The 24,790-nt window shown below is 43.3% G+C and overlaps 1 protein-coding gene across 1 annotated transcript; it reads left to right on the top strand.

Annotated features, from left to right (window-relative positions):
* The first annotated feature begins 20,978 nt into the window (after window positions 1-20,978).
* Window positions 20,979-24,118, top strand: foxb1a (forkhead box B1a). The gene has a single exon (XM_029842339.1). It carries the CDS (start codon window positions 21,337-21,339, stop codon window positions 22,276-22,278), a length of 942 nt encoding a protein of 313 aa, XP_029698199.1. The 5' UTR covers window positions 20,979-21,336; the 3' UTR covers window positions 22,279-24,118.
* Window positions 24,119-24,790: the final 672 nt, after the last annotated feature.

Below are 24,790 nucleotides of genomic sequence, written 5' to 3'. Positions count from 1 at the left end.
AGAAGCCCAACTACTGTAGAGTCTACGGGACTTTCAGTGTTGTAATCTAACTGATGTATGTCTCAGCTCTAATTAGGAAAATTGATTAAGCCCCAAATGTATCTGTACAATTTTCAAGGCGTGCCATTTTTATTTTTTGATGCTATTTTTTTTCCATCATGTCACTTAAAAAAACATTTCAAATGGTTGAGGAGCGTATAATTACATTCATGTTAAGCAAACTTTCAAACTGATGAGAATCACCTGGAAAGAACTATAATTCCTATGCTAATTAATTAGCTTGAAAACTTCATTAGGGGTGATTGTAGAAGATATCGTTTTATGTCAGAGCCCACGGCGAACAGAGAGACAGTTGTGGATCTACCATAATGATGCTTGGTGGTTAATTCCCCCTCTGTGTGCCGGGGATCATTCAGTGTAATTTCTAATTAACGCACTGCTATTTACTCTGCTGGATCATTAGGCCTCATCACAAAAGGATAATCCAGATAAATTGAGAGTTTGTGCTACCCTTCCACCTTCCATCATGGTTCTCTTTGCTAGGCAGGTTGAAGAAATGAAGACAAATGTTTCCCGTTTGGACAAATCAAATCTTCCCAGTTCCTGTACTGGCTTCAACACATACAACACAACACACAGATAATTCAATTGTACAACTTAATGCTCAGTTATCAGAAGCTTTGCAGAAACTAACGTTTTAACCAACCAATGATGACATCATTGCTTGTTGAGGTTTATTAGGATGTAAAGACACAATAGAGAATGAGAATAGTTTAATCACACGATGGTTTAAACACCAGAGGTGAAACATTCTCTTATTGTCCTGTTTTGTCATTTTGTGAGAGCTTATTTTAACCATGAAGGAATGGAAGAGAGCAGCGTGGGAAGCCATAACCTATTTGCGAACCACCATCATTAGGAGGTGTTCTCCAACCAATCTCCATATCGGGAAGTATTTAGGCTACTCAGAGCAGATCACTAATGAGAAAAGACAAAAAGGATTCTTGTGCATGTTTAATGCAATCTCTTTCTGGGTGTAGATGGATAATTATTAATGATTGTCGAGCCTAAAAGGGAGGCAAAAAGATAGCAACTGCAAAGAGACTAGTAAAAAATTCAGGGAGGAAGTTAAATGAATATTTAAGGAAGATGAAATATTCAATGGAAACAAATGAGCAAAACATTTAAAGTTGTATGATAAATAGTTGTGGCTGTCATTAAAGTGACCCTAGTAAGTTGTGCGGTTTGTTGCAGCAGCCGCGAGGACTCGCTCCTGCTCTGGCTGCCGAACCGGGACTCCGACGGTTGTTTTTCGTCTCAATGTGCCGGTTGTGTCTGTGACCTCGGGGTGACCTTAGGGCTGAGAAATATTAGTCTTTGATTCACTGGAGTTTGCAATGACGACACAAGACAGCAACTATTCATGATTTATTGACCTTGATCAGGGGTTGGGCTTACAACCCCGCCCCCCTCTACACACAGACACCCACACACACACACACACACACGCACGCACGCACGCACGCACACCGGAACAGTTCATTGTTTGGGAACGCTCTTCGTTCTTGCACCATGTTCCTCTAATACCAACAACAAGAGACAACAATGAGGTCTGCGGCGCGCAGCATCACACTTCATTTGTTTTCCAAATGCAAAAATAATTAAATCAGCAAACAAATAATTATTCAAGTCAATGAGAACAATTATCTCAAAGACGCCTCTGAGACTTGGATGTGCATACTGAATTGATTAATTATCCTGCTAAAGATAATTGAGTTGGATCTTTGACTGCTTCCTCTCGACTCTCCGCCGCCGCCGCCTGTGTTTTGAGCTGAAGAAGGATCTCGTCATGGCGATTCTCCTCGACATCCGCTCGTCGGAAACCCTCCAATCGCTCCTCCGGTCATCTTGATCTTTATTTATTTGCATGTATTGAAAATGATGATCTATTCCTGCTGTCTGTTTTTGCCGAGGTGCTGTGTCATGCCCTTTTTGAGCAGGCAGTCAGACTGTTAGCCCCCCCCCCACAGCTGGGGCAGAGATCATTACCTCTGTGACTGATGGCGAGCGACGCCGCGCCCAACAGCTTTATTTCCCCAGCTCGGCTCTGCCGACGCCAGCCATCACATCCTGTTAACAATGCCATGGCTCCACCGTAAAGATAATCTCTCTCAATCGGCTCTTTCTGTCTGAGGGGCCATCAGTCATCGCTAACCGGACCTCCTCCACCCCCCCACCCCCCCCTCCATCCCCCTCGCCTGCTCTTGATTGACACCGCTTGGGCCTTTTCCTACTGTGTCGGTGTCATTTCTGATCCGTCCGTCCGTCCTGCTGGACAAATATTAGCCTGAGCTGAGGGAAGCCACAGGTTCTGACACGCTAATCAGCGTGAACGCGGCCGACTGTCACCGTCGTGCCACGCGAAGGTCATTTCGCTTGCTGCTAATCCGCTCGCCGCAATGTTGAACCGCGAGATCCTAATGATTCGTTTACATGTGAGACCAGGTTGATATTTTATGTCGGCGCGCGCGTTCCGTTCAAGGCCTTTTATTCTATTAACCTGTCTTGTCTTTATCAGATCCTTGCTGCGATAATTCCCACATGGCTTAGCCTTTGATAAATATGCTTTTAGGTCTATCTAATTAATGCATTCCGCTGTGAATTTCCTCGCTTGTCACCCACTCTTTAACCTCGTAGCGGAGGAAGAGTTTTTTCTGCTCAAATTAAAGGTCCTTTGAGACGGTGAACACGTCCGAGCTAATGATGTGGCGCGCCGTGCAGCCCCACATCTTTTCTTGAGGGCCTTCTTCAACTGTTTTTGAGTAGAAATGGGTTGCAGGAGCTCGCCGTGGCAGCGTGTGGGTATTCCAGGTAAACAGGTTTGTCCCGGTTCTGTTTTCTGATGTGACGCCGTGAGCGCCGCGAGCCAGCTGCAGAGCTGATATTTGCTCTGTCATTAGGTGTTTGAAATGTGTAAGTGCTGGCGTTTCATTTGAATATTAATGGGAAAATAGAGATAAATCAAACTGCCAACGGTCGAGGTGGCGTTCTTCAACAGGAAACTGGAGTGTAATGCAATAATGATTTATCTCCAAATTAATTAAAGCGACTCAGCACTTGCCAGCCCAGTCAGGGCCTCCTTTTACTGCCAGAGTAACTGCGGTTTCCAGGCACGTAACCAAGGGACCATTCAGGGGCCTAATGAAGGAGATGGGGGGGGGGTGATCAGAAAACAAAGAGCTGCTGCACCGGTGAAACGCCAGCCCCAGGTTAACGCCAGGCGCTGTGACTCAGAGCGCCTCTACCTGCCAATACATGAAGCAGCTCAGATATTGGGTCTGTCCAGATGTTTCCTGGAGAATGAATCAGATTTATATCAGTGATGTTAAAAAAGAAATCACGTGCATCATCTACTATAACGAGATGACAGTTAATTTTCCACAGTTGCTTAAAGTTTTGACATGAAAACGAGGTTTAAAGAAGACATAAAAGTGTTGTCACGCCTGTAGTCCTGTGATAGAAGGAGATGCTAAACAGTTGAATGGTATCAACCATTCTATGGACTACAATACCCAGCTGATGTAAAAATCCATGTTAGGAGGTCTTTCTTCCTGACAAACTCAGGGTTTAAAGATTAACATCCTAGAATAATCTGCCGTCACCTACTCCAGTCATTTAATGCACATCAAGACTAAAATACACATGTTACTACATTGACCCCGAGGCCCCTGGTCAAAGCTGCCGCTACACTCAATTTAAAAAAAAAAATCAATTCCTGCATTTCTGAGAAAAAAAACGTCATCCAGCCAGCGTAGCGTCATCATCCGTACAGCTAGCAGAGTGTTCAGGGTCACTGAGTTCAGGGTCACGCGCTCCACTCCACTCCACTGTGTCGTTCATCTCGGGCAAGACTTGTGTTGTTTAGGCAAAGTAAAAGTCTGAAACTTGAATGAGCTCATTTCTGCAGACTCTGTCAAAATCTTTAAACAAGAAAAGAAGAGGTGTGATCCACCCTCAGCCAACAGGAGAGGCTTTGAAGCCTCTTCTTAATTTACGCAACCTTCGCTGCGAGTGTTTCACAGCCAGCCGAAAAGCAAATTCCAGAATCACTCCCTGTGTCATTTCTTTAAGGATACATGTTTAAACTGTCATCCACGCAAAACAATAAACACCATCCCTTCGTCTTCAAGCTCTCACAACAATTTATTCACATTACAGCCAAACAGGGCCACTACAAAAATACTCTTTAAAAAGATGAAATATTTCCTCTGCTGTGTAATTCTCCTCACTGTGTTTCGAGAGATTCTGACCTAAAAAGGTTGATCAAAGACTGTTGGAACTCGACAGCCTGCAGCAACCAATAAATTGGTCCGTTCGATGTTTTGCACTGACAAATTATTCTCCAGAGTGCTCACATTCTTGGTAGCAACTCAATTAGCAGGAGACAGATGTAGCAAGAATTCACATTTATGTTTCATGGACTTTTCAATATTTTATTATTTCGCCGCGTGTTGGCACGGAGCCTTTTTATGTCACAGAAATGATAACAGTTTGCTAATTCCTCCATAAAGTGATAGTTGTTTTGGTGCGTTATTGTGTGAGTGTGTTAGGGGGGGGAGGCTCCCTTCAGGCTCTTTCAGGCTGCTGAAAACTGTCCTGGAGCGTCCACATGTGATTAAGTGGTTGCAAAAGACAATATTTCATGTTATCAAGAGGACGGGCTCACTGTTAATATTAATATAAAGCAGAGAAATGTTGACAAACACAGCAGAAATGATCATACCTGCATCACGGCGCCTTCGCTGCCTTTGGAAACGAATGGCCTCAGATTTGGTGGCCTTGGGGATGCTCTCATTAATTTGCACGGGCGCCTCTATATTTGGGTGTTTGGTATCGACGCCCCCCCATCCCGTCCCCCTCCCAGAACAGCGGTGACCCCCTTGCACATAACCATATGGTTAACACTGAGCAATGCCCCCACCGTTCAAGCATCATTTACCTCAGACACAAACCGAGAGCCTCGCGGCGCTGCTTCATGACCACCGAGGAAGATTTCAGTTCCCAGAGCAGACGGGCACGTTCTGGACCAGGACCAGCAGCCAGCAGACAGGTAACTGGGAGTTTTAACAGCCTATCCTGTTTCTTTTAGCGTCATGACAAAGCACCTCCTTCTGTTATGCAAATACAAAGCGGAACGGCAGCACAATAACAGCTCCAGAGTCTCAGTGTACATTTGCTCAGAACATCTGAGAGTAGCAGACTGCATAATTAAGCGCCGATGAAATGTTCCCCCGAGTCAGCCTCCTGCTTTATTAACAAAGCAATGCACTTATTCTTAATTGGTTGTTTCACTTTGCACCACCACATTAGATAAAATGACATTTCTGGAGAACAGGGGAAGGTTGTCGTCGGCTTCACTCTTTGTTTGTACCTGATCACCAGGAACCTGGAGTAGAAGCAAAGATGAGCTCTTGCAGTTAGTCCGTGACCACATCTCACCTTTTGGGTGTGTAAAAGAAGAGTTAAATCACCATACCTACTGTTTTAACTGATAAGGCTGAAAGCACCTAAACAGTCCTGATTGCAACAGACACTACAGCCTTCACTTTATTTTTGTACATATTTGCAGATACATTTTTTAAAAAAGTTTTAAGTTTAGCGTTAATTTTCAGAGGCCTATGCCCCAAAACCCAGAGGATTTACTATCTTTTACTAAACAAATGAATCTCTGTGTTTACCGGCAGAAATCTGAGCCTTAGCCCCGCCCTCCGCAGCAGAACCTGGAGAACTTTTGAACGGTCTTGGAATGGGTCATTAGTACTGCGCCGGAGATGGATGACCACATCCTGCACGAGTTGCCGGGTTGCCAGAACAAGAGCTGGATGCGGGCGTTCCTCCGGTCCCTTGGACCCGCCTGCTGACCTGCTCCTGGGTCTTAGTTAACATTCAGGGGGCCCTGACCTGGAAAAACAGGCTTGGCAGCACAACCAAGGTCCCAATCTCCCCAAAGAAATTAGAGGTGGTAATCTTTCAGGAACAACTCTCTAACCTTCCCAGACCATGTAAATGTAATAAATGCAGCCGTTTGCCCCTCCGCGCCTCCCCCGGCCGTGGCAGGTGGCGTCCAATTTGCGTGTATCTGACTGCTCAGAAGTGACAAATGATGGCCGGGGCCAAGAGAAGGTTACCTTTAAACACAGCACAGGTCAATGGGGTGGGTGGCGGAATGCTAAATCATTGTCAGGGAAAGTAATGATACAACATTATATGACAACGGGACACGAGAGAAGATGAAGTGCAGGGTGTCGCGCCTTTACTATGATCAACCGCTGTCTGTTTCAGCCCCACATTCATCTTGATTCTGCATATATTCAAGTGTTGAACAGACACGCACAGGAAACCAAAGCTTTTTTCATGCTGCTATTGTGCTATTTGTGTGACAAAAGAATACTTCCTGCTAATATTATACAGTGGATATAATATAGGTCTTGTTTTTATATGACTGTGACCAGGATAATACCAGTGTAGCTATAGACAAATGACTCTTCGGTAAGCATGAGGTACAAATATTTAATCCTTTATATTTAATATCTGTTACACCTGCTGCAGCAATTCCATAAACACACAGGAAGATGGGAATAACAAACACAGAAAGAGCCTGGGAACCGAATCACAAGTTGTGGCATCTTGACAAGTCTTTAAGTAATTCTTACAAGAACAAACACCCCAAGGCTCACTTGCTTCATCGCTTAAGTCAAAACAGAGGGTACTTACAGCCACTAGGCTGCTTTGGAAATGAGACGAGCACTGCCCACATGCAAAAAAAAGTTATTTCACTCTGAAAGTAAAGAGATCTTTATTTTGTTAAGCGTTTTTAAAAAAAAAGCACCTGGCTTCACAGAAACCCAAGCCTGGTACATGGCTAATAATGACATTAGGAAAAGCTAACTGCATGTAGCTGGAGGTTATGTGGACACCGAGTGTCCAGGAAGCTCAAGGACGCCGCGCACTCCCAGATTAAACACCGTTCGCTCTCTGTCAAGCGTCCCGGTCCCACAACTGCCAAGCCGGAGGAAAATGAGCCCCCGCGTGCTTGAGCCTTGCTGTAGATGACAGGCTGAAACAGGGAGGCGGTTGTGCCTGGAGGAGACCCAGGATAACGAAATAATCTTTAATCCCCGTCCCTCCAAGGCACGTTCAACACCTGTTATTGTCGATGGCGCTGAGAAAGAGGGCTCGCCGTTTCATTTAAAGCCCGATAATTATTGCACTAATGATTTACTTTGGTGTGTGTGTGTGTGTGTGTGTGTGTGTGTGTGTTTGGGGGGGGGGGGGGGGGGGGGGTTGTGGTGAGAGCCGGATCAGGTGAATACTCGGCTGTTTACGCACCAGCTGAGGCTGGAACAGTTGTTCCACTCCTCTTTTCCCTTGCAGATATTTGACCTCTTGTCGTGTTTGCAATCTGTATCCGGAAGAAGGGCGGGAGAAAAACAGCCAGAAACTTTTAATTGCTCAACAGAAACAGGAGTGAACAGCACCAGCTTTACCATCTGTTCAGCTCTTCTGAAACTTTGCATTAAACAGGTTGCGCGCTGCCGCCGTGTCTGACGGATCTGTTGGGGGTTGTTGCTACGCAGCCCCACGTAACGATGAGACATTATTTCTCTTAAATTAATGAGTACCCATAGTATTTCTTCTCCTTTTCTTCTTCTCATCAATAATTAATGGATGGAGATATATTCTTTTCATTTAATAGGGCGCATTTATAATCAAAGCTCGGGGCTCCGAAAGCCTTTAAGACAAATATCTGTGCTCTTTGACTGGATTTAATTCAATTAGTAAAAATACAACATCAAATACTCGGCCTCCATTAACAGATCTTTCATGTTAAAAATGAGTATCATGAATATTACATCTGTGGTCATATGACACAATTAGTATTCTTTAATGGCATGAAGCTAAAAAGAATTGTGTGTCACAAGAAAGGTGGACTTTACACAGTGCCATGAAATTAAGAACAAAAATCTAAAATTCGGAAGTCGTAAAGAACTAAGAGACAATTTTGGTTGTAAGATAAACAGTATGTTTAAGGTTAGAGTGAACTGAATTGAATAGATGGCTCAATTGACACAGCTGGAATAATAATCATTATTATGTAATAATAATTAATATAATCATAATTATCAAATCCAAACTGTTTTGTAGACACTATTATTACATGTTACAGCTGAAAGGAAAGAGAGAGGGGTGACACTGAGGAGAAGAAGGTGGCAGGTTGGACATCAGAGGGATAGTACATGTTTTGGAGATGCCAGAGAGGCGTGAGTGAGATGATTTGGTTTGAGATGTACTGAGAAGGGAAATGAGAGAATCAAAGGAAGACCAAGGAGGAAGCAGTGAGAGAGGACATGAGGTTGGCTGGTGCAGGAGAAGAGCATGCAAAGAGATTGTTTGGCTGTTGTGACCACTGAAGGGATGTTATAGTGTTGAAATGCACATTTCATAATTACCAACCAAATGTACAACCCCATCAGCTGACTGTCATTATCTCCTTGATCATTTAGGTCCAGCTGCAAACGAGAAAGGAATTAACTGATTAAACAACCTTTTACATTATTCTCTTTATCTAACAGAAACATCCTTAAAAACAGATGAAAAATGGTGCATTTGTGCTTAATATCAGCAGTTATATGCACTAAATATTTGTATAGGGACAGCAGGCTGCGTGTCCACCCGCAGGTAACCTTGAAGAAGTTAATATAGATGTCTTAAAAGTGTGAAAAGAAATGAAATTCAGTGGCAGGCCTCCGAAAGGTCATGTCTCACTTTCTCTGAGAGTGCTGCTGAATATAAAAGCTCTGCAACACTGTGCTGATTGCTTTGCTCTTTAGACAATGTCAATTTTGCGGAAGTGCCTGCAGATTAAGTCAGCAGGACGTCAAGGGTCCTCGTAGAAGCTGCTGTCTTGTCTTCGAGAAGGGTCCGAAAGCCCTTGTCTATTACTGCAGACACCCCAAGGACAGATGTTTTAGGCTTAGGGGGGTGATGGAGAATAATAGCACATTAGATTCCTAATGTCTCTCTGATGCCGGACTCGGGGGAGACAGAACTCCTGGGTAATCCAAATTCACCTCTCTTTCTATCCCTCATTTCCTCCTGTGTTTCTCCTTATTTCCTACCATTCTAACAGGACTCGGCTCCTCCTCGCTGCCTACTGAGGTGCTGAATCCTGGCCCGGGGCTACAAGCTACACGGTCCATTCATCAAAAGCGTGACCCTCTCTGGAAAAGGCACGAGACGCTACGGACTAATGAACCCAGTATGGGCTGTGAACCTGTGTGTGTCATATCTCTGCGCACAGGGGAGGGAATCTTTACTTATTAAACGCAATTACAACTCATGAAGCAGACCTTCCCTTTGTTTCAGTACAAAGAGGAGAATCTGTTCCGGAATCTGCTTGTGTTCCTCAAAAACATGACTTCAAGTCTTGACGTCAGTCGTCAACGACCCTGCGAGCAGTTGTCTGTTTAGTCAGTGCACGAATCTTCAGCGTAATAAAAACACATTACAGCGATATGAAATCCCTGCCCCCATTCACATCAGCAGTGTGCAGCCCCCAGCCCCCCTGTCTCCAACCTCAGGGCCAAGGGTACACCTTGATGAGTGAAGAGGGAGGCTAATGCAGTCCTCCGGCTTAATTAATCCAGTGTCTTATTTGATGAATGACTCCCAAATTGTGCTGTAATAGTGGTATTTTTTTTAATTTTTTTTTTTTACAGCGGGGGGCCCGTCGAGCTGACACAAAGATCGGGGAAAGTCAAAGTCGGGACCTCAGAGAATCTGATCTGAGAAGTTTCCATCCTCATGGACAGGTGAAACCTTGTCCTCTAATTTGGGGACGCGAGCTTCTGGGGTCATTGTTCCGGTTGTTTCTTATCGCTGTAGGAGTCCGCAATCGTTGTCGCATGCTGGGTTTGTCAGTTTTGACAATCATAATGGGCGGGGGTGGTGGTGGTCTGTGTGGGAGGTACATTACAATGATAAATCCCGTATTTGACTACCTAATGGGGGTGGCTCGTTTAATAAAAACCAACACTTTCTCTCTAATTAATGAATTGCTTTAGAGCAGAAGACCAATCACAAATATAGCATCTTCAGAGCACTACAGGAAGACAAATCCTCTTTCCTGTGTGGCTGCGCCTATATTATCTCAGCTTACATACAAATTCAAGACTCTCACATCCGCCCCTTTGTCCCATCCAGCTTTCTGCATGCATTGTCCTCACAGAGGTGGTACTTCCGACTAACGACACCATAAATTTCCCTGGCTAATGTGGCAGGTGTGAGTTTTGGTGGGGTAGGGTTGGAGGGTGTGGTGATTTGAGAGGAGAGGATGATGAGATTCAGAGGCCCAGCCCAAGTGATGGACTTGATTGAACTAATCTCATCTCTATCAAAGCGTCACTCTGATCCCTCTTGTCCCATTATTCACGGCAATGGGATAATTACAGCGAGGCGCATGAGGCCAGACAGATAGCGCCGTCGCTGCGGCCCTCAGACCCTGGGCTATGCCTCCGCCACCGCTCGGCCTGTTCGTTTTAAACACAGATTAATTATGGTCAATGGGATGGTTCACATCTGTCACTCTCAGTGAGAGAATGGAAACGGTCGCCCTCCACATGATGAAGGATGCGTATTAAGTCATCTGCTGGTTGGAGCTTCAATGGGGATGAATAAAAAGGCTCAATCGAATCTCCATGTTGACACGAGCGCTCAGTCAGAACAAAGCAGACAAGATAAGAAACACCCGCGCACACTTAACCTCTGCTTGCATCTCTATTACTCTAAGTAGCATCCTCCATATTGGAATGTATCAAAAATGAAAAAGAAAATAGCACAAGCATTTGGACAAATATGAGCAATAAGTCAAAACTAAACACTAGTAGGGATGAATGCTTCATGTGAATCAGGGTTTTATGCCCTTTGATAGTTGTTGTCACACATGACAGGCACTCAGAATGACACTGTAACATCTGTTTATGTTATATTTATTTATAAGAAATAAATGAATAAATAAATGTAGATTTTCTTTATTAATTACAAGAATAAATAAGTAATATTTTTGTAATAAATATTGTAGTTCATACTGTGTGCAATAAATGCTTGCTGTCTCGACTATTTATTTATTTAAACTCGTAAATAAATATATCCACAAGCTGCTTATTTGCACTTTAGTGTCATATTTAAATTTCCTGTTGGGTTGCCTGCAATAAAAACACAAGCCCATCATTTTTGTCCAGCAAATCAGGAAATGGTGATTTCGGCATGTCTCTCTCTCTCTCTCTCTCTCTCTGTCTGTCACACACACACACACACACACACACACACACACTCACACACACACACACACACACACATACACACACACACACACACACACACACATGCATACCTACACACTCACAAAGGGAGCACTGGGGGACAGACACAAGAAATACACACTCAGTCAGAGTAATTATCTCCTGGAGTGGTGTGTGTGTGTGTGTGTGTGTGTGTGTGTAGTCAGTGCGCTCTGCTCTGCCACGGCCAGGAGTGTGGATCCCTCAGTGTTTGTCTGCAGGTTGTTTTCGCCACCGCAGTGATTAGACATCTGATTCCACCTCAAACCTGAAAGCTGTTTTTCTCCTCTTCAGCTCCGTCCCCCAGGACCCCCTGAAGTCACTGGCAACTGACCAGTGGAACAAAGATCATCTGGCTGCAACATTTTCAAGTCTATTGGTATATCATGAAGAAGACACCTGCTTCTTAACAATAGGTGGAATAAAAGTTTTTAAAAAAATAATAAATAGGCCACAACTGTGTGTGTGTGAAGCCGTTTTTGTGTTTATATTTCAATAAAATCTCTATGTTATGTTATACATTATATTAAAATATAAAATAAATCCCATCATTTCATCACACAACTTTAGCAGACCGACAGCCAGGAAAACTTATCAGAACAGCTCAGCAGAAATGGATTTTCCCATTATTTGAGTTGGCACGATGTTTATCAAAGAAAAAAGCAAACAAGAATCCTTCTTTTTTAATTCCTGGATTGGATGAAATGACACAAGTACACACACGCCAGATAATTAGTCACTCAGGCAAAATTCAACACAACTTGACAGATTGACATTCAAATTATCCAATAATACAGCCAATAATGACAGCAATCCTTTCATTTGTATTGGTCTCATAGTAAAAACTGTAGGTGATGAAAACGAATTGATGGATATAGTTTATATTTATTTCTTTTTTTCCATATCTTGTGTTTATAAGAGTCAGGAGCTTTCCATGCTGTAGGTGGCGCAATAATGTCCAAAATTAAGAAAAGCCATTACGAAGATGCATCTGCTGTCTTCTCACATGCGACTGCTTGATCGGGGAGCATCAGTTGCCCAAGACTTTTTGTGACCTATTATGGGATACATTGAATGCACTATTTAGGATATAATGATCCTGACTTAGCATTTGGACACCCCTACAAAATGCCATTTGGAGGCACCAGTGCGGCAGAAGGAGGAGAGGAACAGGTCAAAAAAAGCCTGCCTTCTTTATGGTGCATCTCTGCACCTGTTATATATGAAACCATGGCTGTCTGAGTCCTTGTTGCCAAGGCTACACTGGTATGTTGGATGTCTAACAACCGGTAAGGCACAGACCCTTCCTGCCTCCCCGGACAAAAAGATGAGAGCATTAAGGAACATTTAAACTGTGTCCGTGTTCAGATATAATGCTCGCTCGCCATTAGATAATCATCTTGTAATTATCTTCCATTCTCTTATAATCCACCAGGAGAAAAACACAAAGTGATTTGTTCAATCAGTCTGAAATGAATAGAGATCCTTCCAGCACCACTGGTTGGGGTGTCATGGCTCCTGCTAGGGCTGTCCAGTAAAAGCAGGTTTTATAGGGAAGCGGTTCCCAGTCATCATCCTGCGTCTCGTAAAATCCATCTTCATTACATCTGATGAGTGCTCGACAGAGCACAGATATTCTGCCGTGCACAGATCTGAGCAGACTTGTTTGTTCTGGAAGATTTCCAAGATAACTTCTAAGATGTTGCTGATCTCTCACCAGCTGGTTTGTGTAAGCAAAGCATAAAGCTAAGGATAATAGCCGGCAGTGCCCCTAGTGGCCACTACTGCATTACACATTTGGTACCATGGGAGTACATGTACATGTGCCACAAATGGCAAACCTGAGGATGCTTTTCTTAAAATAAACATATTTTTAACATTTATCCAATTTTATTATTTAAATAACAGTTAAAAACAAGTTAGCATAATACTGTATATAGACATTAATGCCATGCGTTGTGACCTCTTCAGCCGCAGCTTCTCTTTGCAGCGTGTCCCAGTGTGGCTAAGTGCACTTTAAACATTTTTACTTGGATCATATCTTAAGTAAATCAATATGTCTTTCAAGCGTGGCCATTAACAGCAGCCTCCTCTCATTCCTCCCTTTTCTCCATCAAATCATGTTAATCCTGATTTACACGGTTTAAAGCCTTGGCCACATTCCTTACCTTCCAAGGAGATAGGGTAATTAAATTGGTACTTTTTACAAGTCGTACTCAATAAATCTGAATAAATTAACAATACATTACTAAGACTGCTACATTAAATTTGCATAGTGTGTTTAATGAATATGCAACTGCAAGTGAAAAGGTCTGCTACTGTGAACTCTGGAAATTAGCATAACTACTTCCAGCATGTTTCTTAAATAATGCTCTCATTTGCACATCACTGAGTTAGCTAATTCTAACTTCAGTCAGTGTGGCCTCATAATTAAGAGTCTGCTTTAATTTTTAATGAAGTTTATGTTGCATCAATCCTGACAGTAATGAGAGGGACATGGAAACAAAAAGGCTGCTAATAATTAAATTCACCAGCCAGTTTGAGGCGTAGTAATTCCTGAGGAGAAATTACATGACTAATTATTAATTTGATATTCACACCCGTCCATAAGCGGTCACATGGTACCAGTTCTGCTGAAATGTAAAATGCCTTTCCACTGCCCCCCCTTGACTGGGAGGTCTCGCGTGGATTTTAGTGCACAATTAATCATAGTGACACTCCCGATTAAGCTGTTTTTATTGGTCCCGATTTATTAGGGCTTATTACCTGAGTTGGTTTAATGCCTGTTGGAGTCCATCTGTGAGCCGGAGACGTAAACAGAGTAATGGAAACGGAATCACCAGAATCACGGCACTGATCGAGGAGCAGTTCTGGACTGGGTACTTATAGAAAACATACACATAAAATCCTGTCAAAGCTCTGAAACTGGAACTAAACATGCAGAATATTAAAGAAAATGAGTGTTTGAAGAAAGTACAAGAAGGAAAAAAACACATCTAATTATGTATTTAAGCTTTAAAAATGTAGGAAAATTCAAATGTTATTTTAAATGTTTGTGTGTCTATTTATGTTAAGTGTTTTTGGAATGTGAGGTTTGTTATTTTCTCAATATTTAAGAAAGAAAAAGAGAAAAAAGGTACCAATAATTGACTCTTTGCCCTCTTCAGCAATAGATTTGCTTTTTAACTAATGATATTCAAATGATCTCGAAATTAATACAATTTCTACTTCTTTTAGCAACTTATTACTCAGAACATCCTGATTTAGTTGCAAATATCAGCTGTGAGAAAACATGCTCAGCTAATCGCGCATTGTACTTTTTGATGAAAGAAGTGCAAGAAATCTTTTTGAAAATAACAAAAATGTGAATTTAATGATGCCAAATTTGTCTCAAAATCTGTGATAAAAGGCTTGGAAAGAGAGAAACAGAACCACTTCTTTCATTGCAAAACTATGGGCAGAAACATTTTTTAATCAAAAATTGCTCTGCATGCAGATCCTTTTCATCTCAGTTGTCACGACAACTAGCCATTCCGCTAAAAGTTAATTATTTGGGATTGTAATAGCTTTGGTTTAGGCAGGGGAGCTGAATATTTCCCCAGCTGATAAGGCTGATAACACTCTGTCTCTGCCTATAGTAGCTGTGACCGCTGAAGATTTCTCCCCAGTCTGCAGCACTACTTGACATTTCATTGGATTCCTGCCGCAGGTTTCCATCAGCACACCGAAATACTCCTGATTAAATTTGTTTGATGGAAATGGAATGGCAGCGCTCGGTGTGCGTGCCGCCGCCGCGCCTGTGATTCGAATGCTCTGTCACACCTGGAGTGCTCGCTCCCGAGCAGGTCAGAGTCAACAACATTATTTTCAAGTGTGCTCCCTTAAGGGTCTGGTAATCAACAGTAGCAGTTCATCTGTTCTTATATCCTTCAAAAATAATTGTATATCAGCTACAATGCTGCTTCGAGAGCTCTCAGCCCACAGGATTTTGGACACATAAACACTGATTTTTCTCTATATAGTAACGCTTGCTAAGGCCCTTGGCTAACATCTAGGAGTGGCCTCATACTCACACTCACGGTGTCAGTGCAGCCAGGTGGAATAACATCAACGCGCCCACCACAAGAGCGTTCTTTTCTTCATAGATGTACAAATATTCCAGGGGAATCCCAATGAATACGACCGCATCCTTCTGGATTGTTTGCTGTGCCCTTTTCATTAGCCGTGGATTAACGGGGCCTTTATATTTTCCTCGCCGCGGCCCTATTTTCTGCGCAGGTTAGCTCCCCCCGCATTACTAAACAAATGAATTAGTGCCTGCAAATGTGTCATGCATATTACCTTTCAGCAGGAGGCACATTGATCTGGTCAACCATAAAGGAGCAGCGCGGAGCGTGCCGCGCAGCGGCACGTTGCTTGTTTGTGTTTCTCTTTAGAGCTCGCTGTGATTTAGTGAGGGGTTTGCTTATGCTTAGCAATGCAAATCCAAGTGTCACGGCTGCATATATCACACACCAATTAAGACATATCAGCGGAAGTGGCACTTTGTGATCGGTCATTGCGCTGATACTGCAAAAAGTTGTTTGTCACAGTAACTGTTTTGTAGGTGGCGTTAAAAGACAGGGGTCAGAGGTCAAGAGTGAAACCCTGACTGGAAAGGAAGGCCGTGTCACTTCAGGTGTTTGACTTCATAACTGCGAAAGCTGCATGTCCATACATGAGGCATGTGTACAAACTTTTTCACGCTAAAATTTTCCGCAATACCGGGCAGAAGTCCCTTGGGGGGTCGCTGTTTTTGTTTACGTGTGTTGTAAACACGTCGCCATTGTTGCTGCCTTGTGTTGTTCTGGTCTTTGGCTCTGTTTCGCCATCCTTGGAGACCAGGCATTTCCCTCATGTACAAGATAAAAGGCGGGTAAAATGCCCCTCATACGGTCCCAGTTGGGTAAGTGTGTTCTGATCACTGCCAAGGTCTTGATGAACATGAGCAGCACAAAGGACGCCGTGCCTTCCAACCACGCGGGCTCACAATAAAAAGGATTTGCCTCAGTTAGAAGCTTTACACGCTAACCCCCAGAGGACGGCCTTGTTGGCACCATTGCCGAGGATGAACAACAATGTCAACTTCCTCTGAATTGGTCCCAAATCTTGTTCTTCATCCCCCTCCACCACCGCCACCACCACACACACCTCACTTAATTAATTTGAGAGGTCGGGGCTGTTTTCTGTCATAATCTGTTTGGAAGATGTCCATTAAAAAAAAGGTGAAAGGTTAAACACACAACGCTGACCCCGGGAGGGGGATATTTCACTTAACTCGACCTGCGTATCGATCCTTTTATATCCCTCATATGTCACGTGTCAGGTGCTGGTGTTATACATCAAAGTTTAATGGTGGATCAGCAGCATGTGAGCTCCCTCACGCCCTCTCTGAAGCTGCTAAAGCCCCGGCACTCTGATAATCATTTCCTTGCTGCATCCATCTCAAAGAGTTTCATCTCATTTTTATCTAAATTTTTCTGTCTGGTGAGGTTGAACTGGCACTAGTGTGGTGCAGCAGTCCTTTAATCTTTGCTTCAAGGTGAAGGTTCACTCCTCTGTTGAGGGTTTGTTCATATGTTATGCTTTCTCTTTGCTGAATATTGCATTTATGTCTGGTTTTCAATAATATGTACAGTGACTGGAGATTTACATGCTTATTGATCATAGGGAGCAAATTTATTTGCAGTGAATACACATGAAAGCTCTGAGATTCTGATTATTCTTCTTATTTTCATACCGCGTTCACCCTTTTTTTTCCCTCATAACTTTCCTCTTCACACTCAAATGACCGAGTCTAGTGTGGAGTTTAATGGGATGATTTGTCGTCACCTGTCACGGGAGGGCTAAATGATGGAGCGAGAGTGTGAACGACGCTGTCTCGTCGGTGTGAATTATGCTGCGGGGTCAAGGGCCTCTGTTGTGGTTACAGTCGGCGGCGCAAACACTGAGCTCAGGTACAGCCCTCATCAGTCCTGCTGCGTCTCACCATGTGGAGTCAATGGACTGGTGCAGCCCTCTCTCGCTCTCTCTCTCACACACACACACACACACACACACACTCACACACACACACACACACACACACACACACACACACACACACACACACACACCCATCTACTTGCCTGTGGACAAATTCTCCCAATACATAAACCTGCTTTTAGATTGCTTTATTTGTATTGTCTGACATGATCTGGTTTGCTTTTAATAACACAAAATGTTTGTTCATTAGGCCAACACCAAAAAAACTAAAATTCAAGACATAAAATTACCAGCTGGTGAAAAGGCGACGCCCCCCAAACACACACACACACGCATTTAAGGCTGTCCTTAAATAAATAGATGAATAAATAAAAAAAATTACTGGTCTGTTTAAGTGGGTGGAGTTCTTAGGGCAGAGGGAAATACTGGTTCTCTGTGTTTGATTGAGATGTCTGTTGCAGATGATGCGTCGTATAATGAATGCCTAATTCGGTCTGCGTAATTAGACCATTACGCATAATCCGAGCATATGTCGTAATTGCCCAGGGGTCTTCTTCCAGGTACGAAGTCGCCGAGTAATGTTGCGGGCAGCTGCGGAGGAGCGCGATCCCACCGTCTGACGAGACACACAAACACAAAAACATGATTTTTCTTTTTATTCTTTCACAGCGGAGGAGCAGCGGCGGAAGCGGGGCGAGTGTGCCGTCATATGGGCGCAAAACGGTCATGGAGGAGGCTGCGGTGAGAGCCCTCCGCCTGCTAATTAATTGTCATTCTGCTGAATATTCATACCTGGTCATCAGCGCGTCCTTAATTGCACCATAAAGCATCTCTGGGGGGCGAAATCACCGCGGACTTAATTAGTTGCGCGGGCCTATTGGACGGTTCGCAGAGCCGCAGTTCGCAGGAAACCAGACCGAAACGTGTTTGACACGCAGGCTGCAGGTACATGACAAATATCTTTAAACCCGCAGCCCCGCTCCTCATAATCACCGCGACAGGGAGCAGAAGCAGTAATAATTTAGGCAAACGGACAAAGCGCGTCGGTAAAAGCTCGGGATTAAAACGGCGCTGCGGATGTTTGTCTTGAAAAATGGAAATTTATTCACCTCTAGCGATCACTTGTCTGTTTATAGGTTGATTAAAGACGCGTTCCCTGTAGATGCTCTTATAGAAATCCAGCAAGCTCACCCCCCCAAAAAAAGAAAGAAAAAAGAATAATAGAAATTAATCAGAACATTCAACACAAACAAATAAATAAAAATGCGCACTCCAAGTCAAATAAATAGTTTTAAATAATCAATGCAACCATTAAAGTCGCACCTGTCCCCCCCTATTTAAATTTCTGCTAATCGTCCCCTAAAAGACCCCCCCAGCCCGCCCTTTCTGCGCAGGTCTGGGTGGCAACATACCTCAACTCGATTCAGTGTGACAATATTGTTTGGCTATCATTCGCTGCTTTGGGATGAATGGCATCGATCCTCTTTTAACAACATTTGTTTCCTATTGTGTTCGGGGGGCGCAGCAGAGGAGGGCAGACGTGTGAAAGTGGCTGTTTGATTCTCTTTTTCATCCCCATGACCTCAGCCTTTGTGTCTCGTCACCCTGGGAATGTCACGCCTCACTACTCTACTTTAAGTTGTTTCAGCAAGTGCTCTTTGTTTTCGTTTTTTTTTTCCCTTAAAAAAAAAAAAGCTCACACAAAATTGCTCTCGGTCCCCCCCTGCTATAAAGGATACTTCAGGCTGAGGCACGGTTCACAAGTGCAATGCAATTTGGCTTATCCCAACCTTTGTTCTGGTTCCTACAAATGACCAAACATAGTGCAGACTTGATCTACTGCCGCTTGAACTCGGGAGTTTTGGGGAGAAGCTCAAAAAGCCATTCAGGCTCAGAGTCATGGTGGTATTTTCAGTGTGTGCATTGGACGGGGACAAAAGGCCTACAATATCCTATAACCCTGAAGCTCAAAAAGCCACGCCGTCTGTGTGTGAGAAGAGGGAACTCTCTGCTCCTCTCGCCTGGTTAAAGACAGCGGTGCAGGTTAACTTCCAATAAAAAAAAAGGTTCACAAAAAATTTAAACAAATTTTACAAAATTCCGTAACATTATCTTTTTTCCCCCACAATAATATTTCGCTATTCTAGTTATTGCAACATGCACAACTCCCTGGGGCTTTTTTTCCTGCCATATAATCTTTTTTAATGGCTGAATGAAAGGCTGGATGTCAGAAGATATTTGGTACTCGGCGTTGTGTTGTCATTATCCGACTGGGTCGACTGGGCCACTTCCTTTTTGGACAAAACCTATTGAGCTGAACATTAATAGGAAATGACAGGTGTTAAAAGGCACTCTGTGGGGAAAAGTGGGCAATCCGCGCACTGGAAGAAAAAAAAGTCTGCTTTTCTGCACACAATCTATATTTCTTATTATTTCGACGCATCTGGTTACTAGTATTTTCACAAGTTTTTTTTAAATGTATTTATTTTTATAACGATGTCTTTGGCGTTTAATCGTGTTCAGCTTTGTTTAAAAAGTCTTCAGGGAGGGCTCTCTCCAGCCTGCTGCCGGTTCCTGCGTGAAAATGTCCCCCGCAACGCGATTCTTTTCGTAATCCGTCAGAGTGGTGATGGGGTGCATTGTGGATTTATGGGGGGAAATTAGCATAAATTATGAGCAAATCTGCGTGTGCGTGTGTGTGGTCCCTGGCATTGCGAACCCTCCAAGCGGAAAGGTGGCCCTGGCCAAAAGCTTGAATAGCAATAGCTCAAAATAGGCTTCCCATTTGGTTTTCACATTCACATAATTGACTTATGGATATTTTATACAGTTTTCGCCACACCATCCTCGAGGGTTTATTTGCATTTCTGAAGTACTTTTGGATCTGTTTTACATAAACACAATAGAGTCGATCGCCTCATGAAGTTTCAGTGTGAAGAGCGCTGTTTGCATTGTGTTGTTTTTATTTATATTTTGTGCACTTCCTCTCAGCCGCGGGCGCAATTAGCTGAGAAAAAAACCGCAAAATGTCGGATCATCAGCAAACCTGCTCACGGCAACATGTTTTACAGTCAACAAAATTCCGTTAAATATTTAAAAAGCGCGTTTCGTTGCACAGCGTTTTGATCATTCTGTAATAAAACGAGGTTTGCATCAAAATCATGCGTAAAATAGACGAAAGGGTTTAAAATAAGATTGGCTGATGTGCACATGAAAACACATTGATAGCTCGAAACAAATTCAATAAACATTTTAGATAATTAATTTGAAACTACGTGAGGATGTTAAAGTTCTGTTAGGAATATAAGCGCATACCTTCACACTCTGAGCAGCATCGAGGTTCAATTCCGGTTACCGAAGCTTTTCACCCCTTTTCCTGTCTTAAAATGGAAATATTTTCCATTGGCTCAAGGTGTCCGTGTAAATAGGTGTAAATGAAACCAGATTATGCCTTTCCTCCCTGCCACCCCCCACCCCCCTCCTCCTCCGACGGCGATTGTCATGTGATAGCAAAGAGGTGGCACATTAATGGAGCGCCTCTACAGGAGCCTTTTCTGCTCATGTCACCGCAGAAAACTATCAGATGGTTAGAGGAAGGCCATGGAGGCGTCCACTTAGCTCGTCTTAGCGAGGACCCCCAAAAGAAGCCTATTCAGCTCCGCTAGCGGGACAAGCTGACTTACTTTGCGCGGAAGACCGAGCGCGGCTGTCACTCTATAAATGTTCCCCGCCTGCCCGCCTGCACACCGCAAAGGCGCTCACCACGGCTGTTTTACGCACGGCGCCGCTCCGGCTTTGCGCCCACTCTAACTTTGTTCCGCGCTTGTTTTCATGAAGAGCTGAAAACCTTCGTCAAGGAATTAAAGGAAGCTACTTTTTATCGCTGCTTTTTGTTGCTTGCTTGTTGCCGAGGATGCCTCGTCCGGGGAGAAACACGTACAGCGACCAGAAGCCACCGTACTCTTACATCTCCCTCACTGCCATGGCGATCCAGAGCTGCCCGGAGAAGATGCTGCCTCTCAGCGAGATCTACAAGTTCATCATGGATAGATTCCCGTATTATAGAGAAAACACTCAGCGGTGGCAGAACTCCCTGCGTCATAACCTGTCCTTCAACGACTGCTTCATCAAGATCCCCCGGCGCCCAGACCAGCCAGGTAAGGGCAGCTTCTGGGCTCTGCACCCCGGCTGCGGAGACATGTTCGAGAACGGAAGTTTCTTGAGACGCCGCAAAAGATTTAAGGTGCTGGGCGCAGTAGATCATTTGGCCCCGAGTAAACAGTCGGATGCTGCACATTACCTTCAGCAGCAAGCCAAGCTGAGGCTGAGCGCCCTGGCGGCCACCGGGACACACCTTCCCCAAATGTCAACTTACAACCTCGGAGTGACCCAGTCGTCGACGTTTAAGCACCCCTTCGCCATCGAGAACATCATCGCCAGAGAGTACAAAGTCCCGGGGAGTCTGGCTTTCTCCACCATGCAGACCATGTCTGCCGGGTACCCGCTGCACAACCAGTTGACGACAGCCTGGCCCCACATGTACAACACCAGCGTGATTGACACGGCGGCCCCAATCTCCATGGCGAGCAGCGACTACAGTGCCTATGGCATGCCCATTAAGTCCCTCTGTCACGGAGGACAGTCCTTACCGGCTATCCCCGTGCCAATCAAGCCCACCCCGACCTCCATGCCCGGTTTTTCGGCATTACCACCGCACATCCCTGCGTTTCTATCAAACTCTCCGCAGTCCCTGAGCCCGACCTCCCCACAGACAGCGACGAGTCAAAGCAGCCCCGCGACGCCGAGCGAGACTCTAACGAGCCCGTCCACGCTCCAGTCTGTGGCCGTGCACTGACCCCACAGTCAGAGGAACTGCTGACAGGCTCTCGGGCCTCATTCTGTCCAAAGATGGTTCATTTCTGTCGCCGGGGACCGTCGAGGCGAGTTGCAGCTGCATATCGATTTATTTGTGTATGTGTTGAATGTGTCGCTTTAAATGGTGTCATAAAAAGTCCAGCACAGAATCGCACAGCGAAGTATTGCTCTTGAATATATATATTATTTGATAGTTTTATTTCCAAATGGTTGTGAATTCGGGCCACTGAGAGGAGCGCGGGCACGACAAACTGATCTCTGCTTGCATCCCTCCCGTGGTAGTTTTCTCCAGTTTGATCCAACAGCAAATATTTTGCACCGTTTCTGTGTGACCACTGTAATGTCAATGAAATTGCGAGGCAATGGCCGTGTTTTTGTTTGCTTTGAACACTGGATGATGCGTGAGGACGTGCCAAATGGGACCAGGATTCAAATCTGTTCTTGTCCTTGCAAAAGAAAAGAGCGAAAGCAACAACGTATGAAAACTTTTCAGAAATGGGAAACTATTGTAAAATGCAAGTTGTGAATATTGCAAATAACTGATTCTGAAATGTTGTAAAATGCACTTTTTAGCTTTTATGTTTAGATATATATTTTCCAGAAAATGTTCTGTGAAGCATTTAATTTAAAAAAAAAATGCTGTGGTGACCACGTGTATCAGATACTGTAAATTTGTACTTTCATTTAGGTAAAGCATGCCTTCTCAGAGTTTTTTGTGTTGTTGCCGTTGTTGTTATTGTTGTTGTTTTTGCCAAATTTTTTTGCAAGCATGCATGCTTCCAAAAAGGTGTGCAACCATCGAATTGCAACAAAATGGTCATCAAATTATTTTCTCATTAAAAGTGAAGTAAACAATCAAAAGTGTTTCAGAAGATTCTATCCAAAATTATTATTATTATTATTATTATTATTATTGATCATAATATATCTGCTCACTAAATGTATACGTAGGAAAATATTTATTGGATGATAATAATTCGAATAATAATAAAAAGATAAAATAATAAAACTTTTCTCGGCCTGTTTGCAGACTTTGAGAGCTGCAGCAGTGAATTCGGTGCAGTCGATTAGGATGCACGGAGCTGTGATGCCACGGTCACAGTGCAGACAACTGGCTTCATTCATCATGCTGTAGGCTGAACACAATCTAGCCCGACAATGCACATTTAGTAAAGCTGCACAAGTGTCCCAACTAACGCTGTCACCCTCTCCGTCTCTAGCGCGATAGACAGCAATTTAATAAATGTCATGTTTATTTTTCCCCCTTTAGTAAAGTGTAAATCCGACCGTTTCCAGGGTGATTTTTTTTACTCCTCTCCTGCCCGCTGGAATGTTATTCAACAGGTTTAAATTTATATCAACGGCGCTGAGTTTCTTAACTCGTTTAAACTAATAAAAAAGCGCGCTTTTTGGCGTCTGTAGAAGAGGCTATTTTCAAGGCCGTTAAACAAATACATTATAGAATTCCGTCACTGTATGCAATCGAGTAGATCAAATAAAAGTGTCTCGGGCCACTTCATTCTTCCTCATTCACTTGAATTGAAAGTGCAAAGAATAGCAAAGTTAGACTGGGCCACCAATGTAGATTTAGCCTTTTTTTCAGCGAGACAAAAAGGCTGATTTTTCACAAACACATTGCTGACCAGGGAACTAGGAAACGAGCCGCAAGACCCTTTTGGAATTTAAATCCACCCCTCCCCCACGGTCTATTTGGACAACAGTGTTAGTTTTTTCCTCCCCTTCACATTAATTCTGACTGTGTAACATTAATGTGTGTAACATTAATTCTGACTCTGGATGATTAAATGGATTGAAACAGCACCGATGGATTACACGCTTTATTTTTGTGTCAATAAAATCACACGTCACATGCAGCAGAACATGTGAACACGCAAACACTTGTGCCACATTAAATCTAGAGCAACTTTGAACTGCAATATATAGATATTAAACGTAATCCCCTTTATATTATTGGTGTGATATATTTTTAAAATATAGAAATACGATTATATACGTTTATATATGTAAAATAATAAACAAAATGTACCCCAGACCAAACTGGATAATAATAATAATAATAGTAGTAATAATAGTAGTAATAATAATAATAATAATAATAATTTTATATGAATAATATACTAATATATTATTTCCTTCATTAACAGAAACAACGTTTTTTGTTCCATTTAGAATATAAAGAAAGTGTTATCTGTGCTGTCCTTGTCATTTCATGGTCCACTTTAGACAAAGAGGAAGGTCATTTTAGGCAGGGGGATGAAATATTGACGGCATGCACAACGCTAGTGTTGTAGTTTAATTAAAATAATTCATTAAAGTAGTGGCCCAGGGTAATTAGCATGTATAATTTATGATTTGCTTAATGCATGCAGGCAGTGGCTTCCACAATAAACTCAACTTAACCTCGAGTAAAGAGAGCCGCTGCAGACAGGATGATGTTATTTACTATCTGTTTATTGTTTGGATATTTGTTG

Source organism: Takifugu rubripes, chromosome 9 (assembly GCF_901000725.2).
Source record: "Takifugu rubripes chromosome 9, fTakRub1.2, whole genome shotgun sequence".
NCBI lineage: Eukaryota > Metazoa > Chordata > Actinopteri > Tetraodontiformes > Tetraodontidae > Takifugu > Takifugu rubripes.
Note: the sequence above shows the minus strand (reverse complement) of the source record. Positions and strands in the feature narration are given on the sequence as shown.

Bases quoted from the DNA above. Each gene is read 5' to 3' on its own strand.
- foxb1a (XM_029842339.1), top strand. From the start codon at position 21,337: ATGCCTCGTCCGGGGAGAAACACGTACAGCGACCAGAAGCCACCGTAC.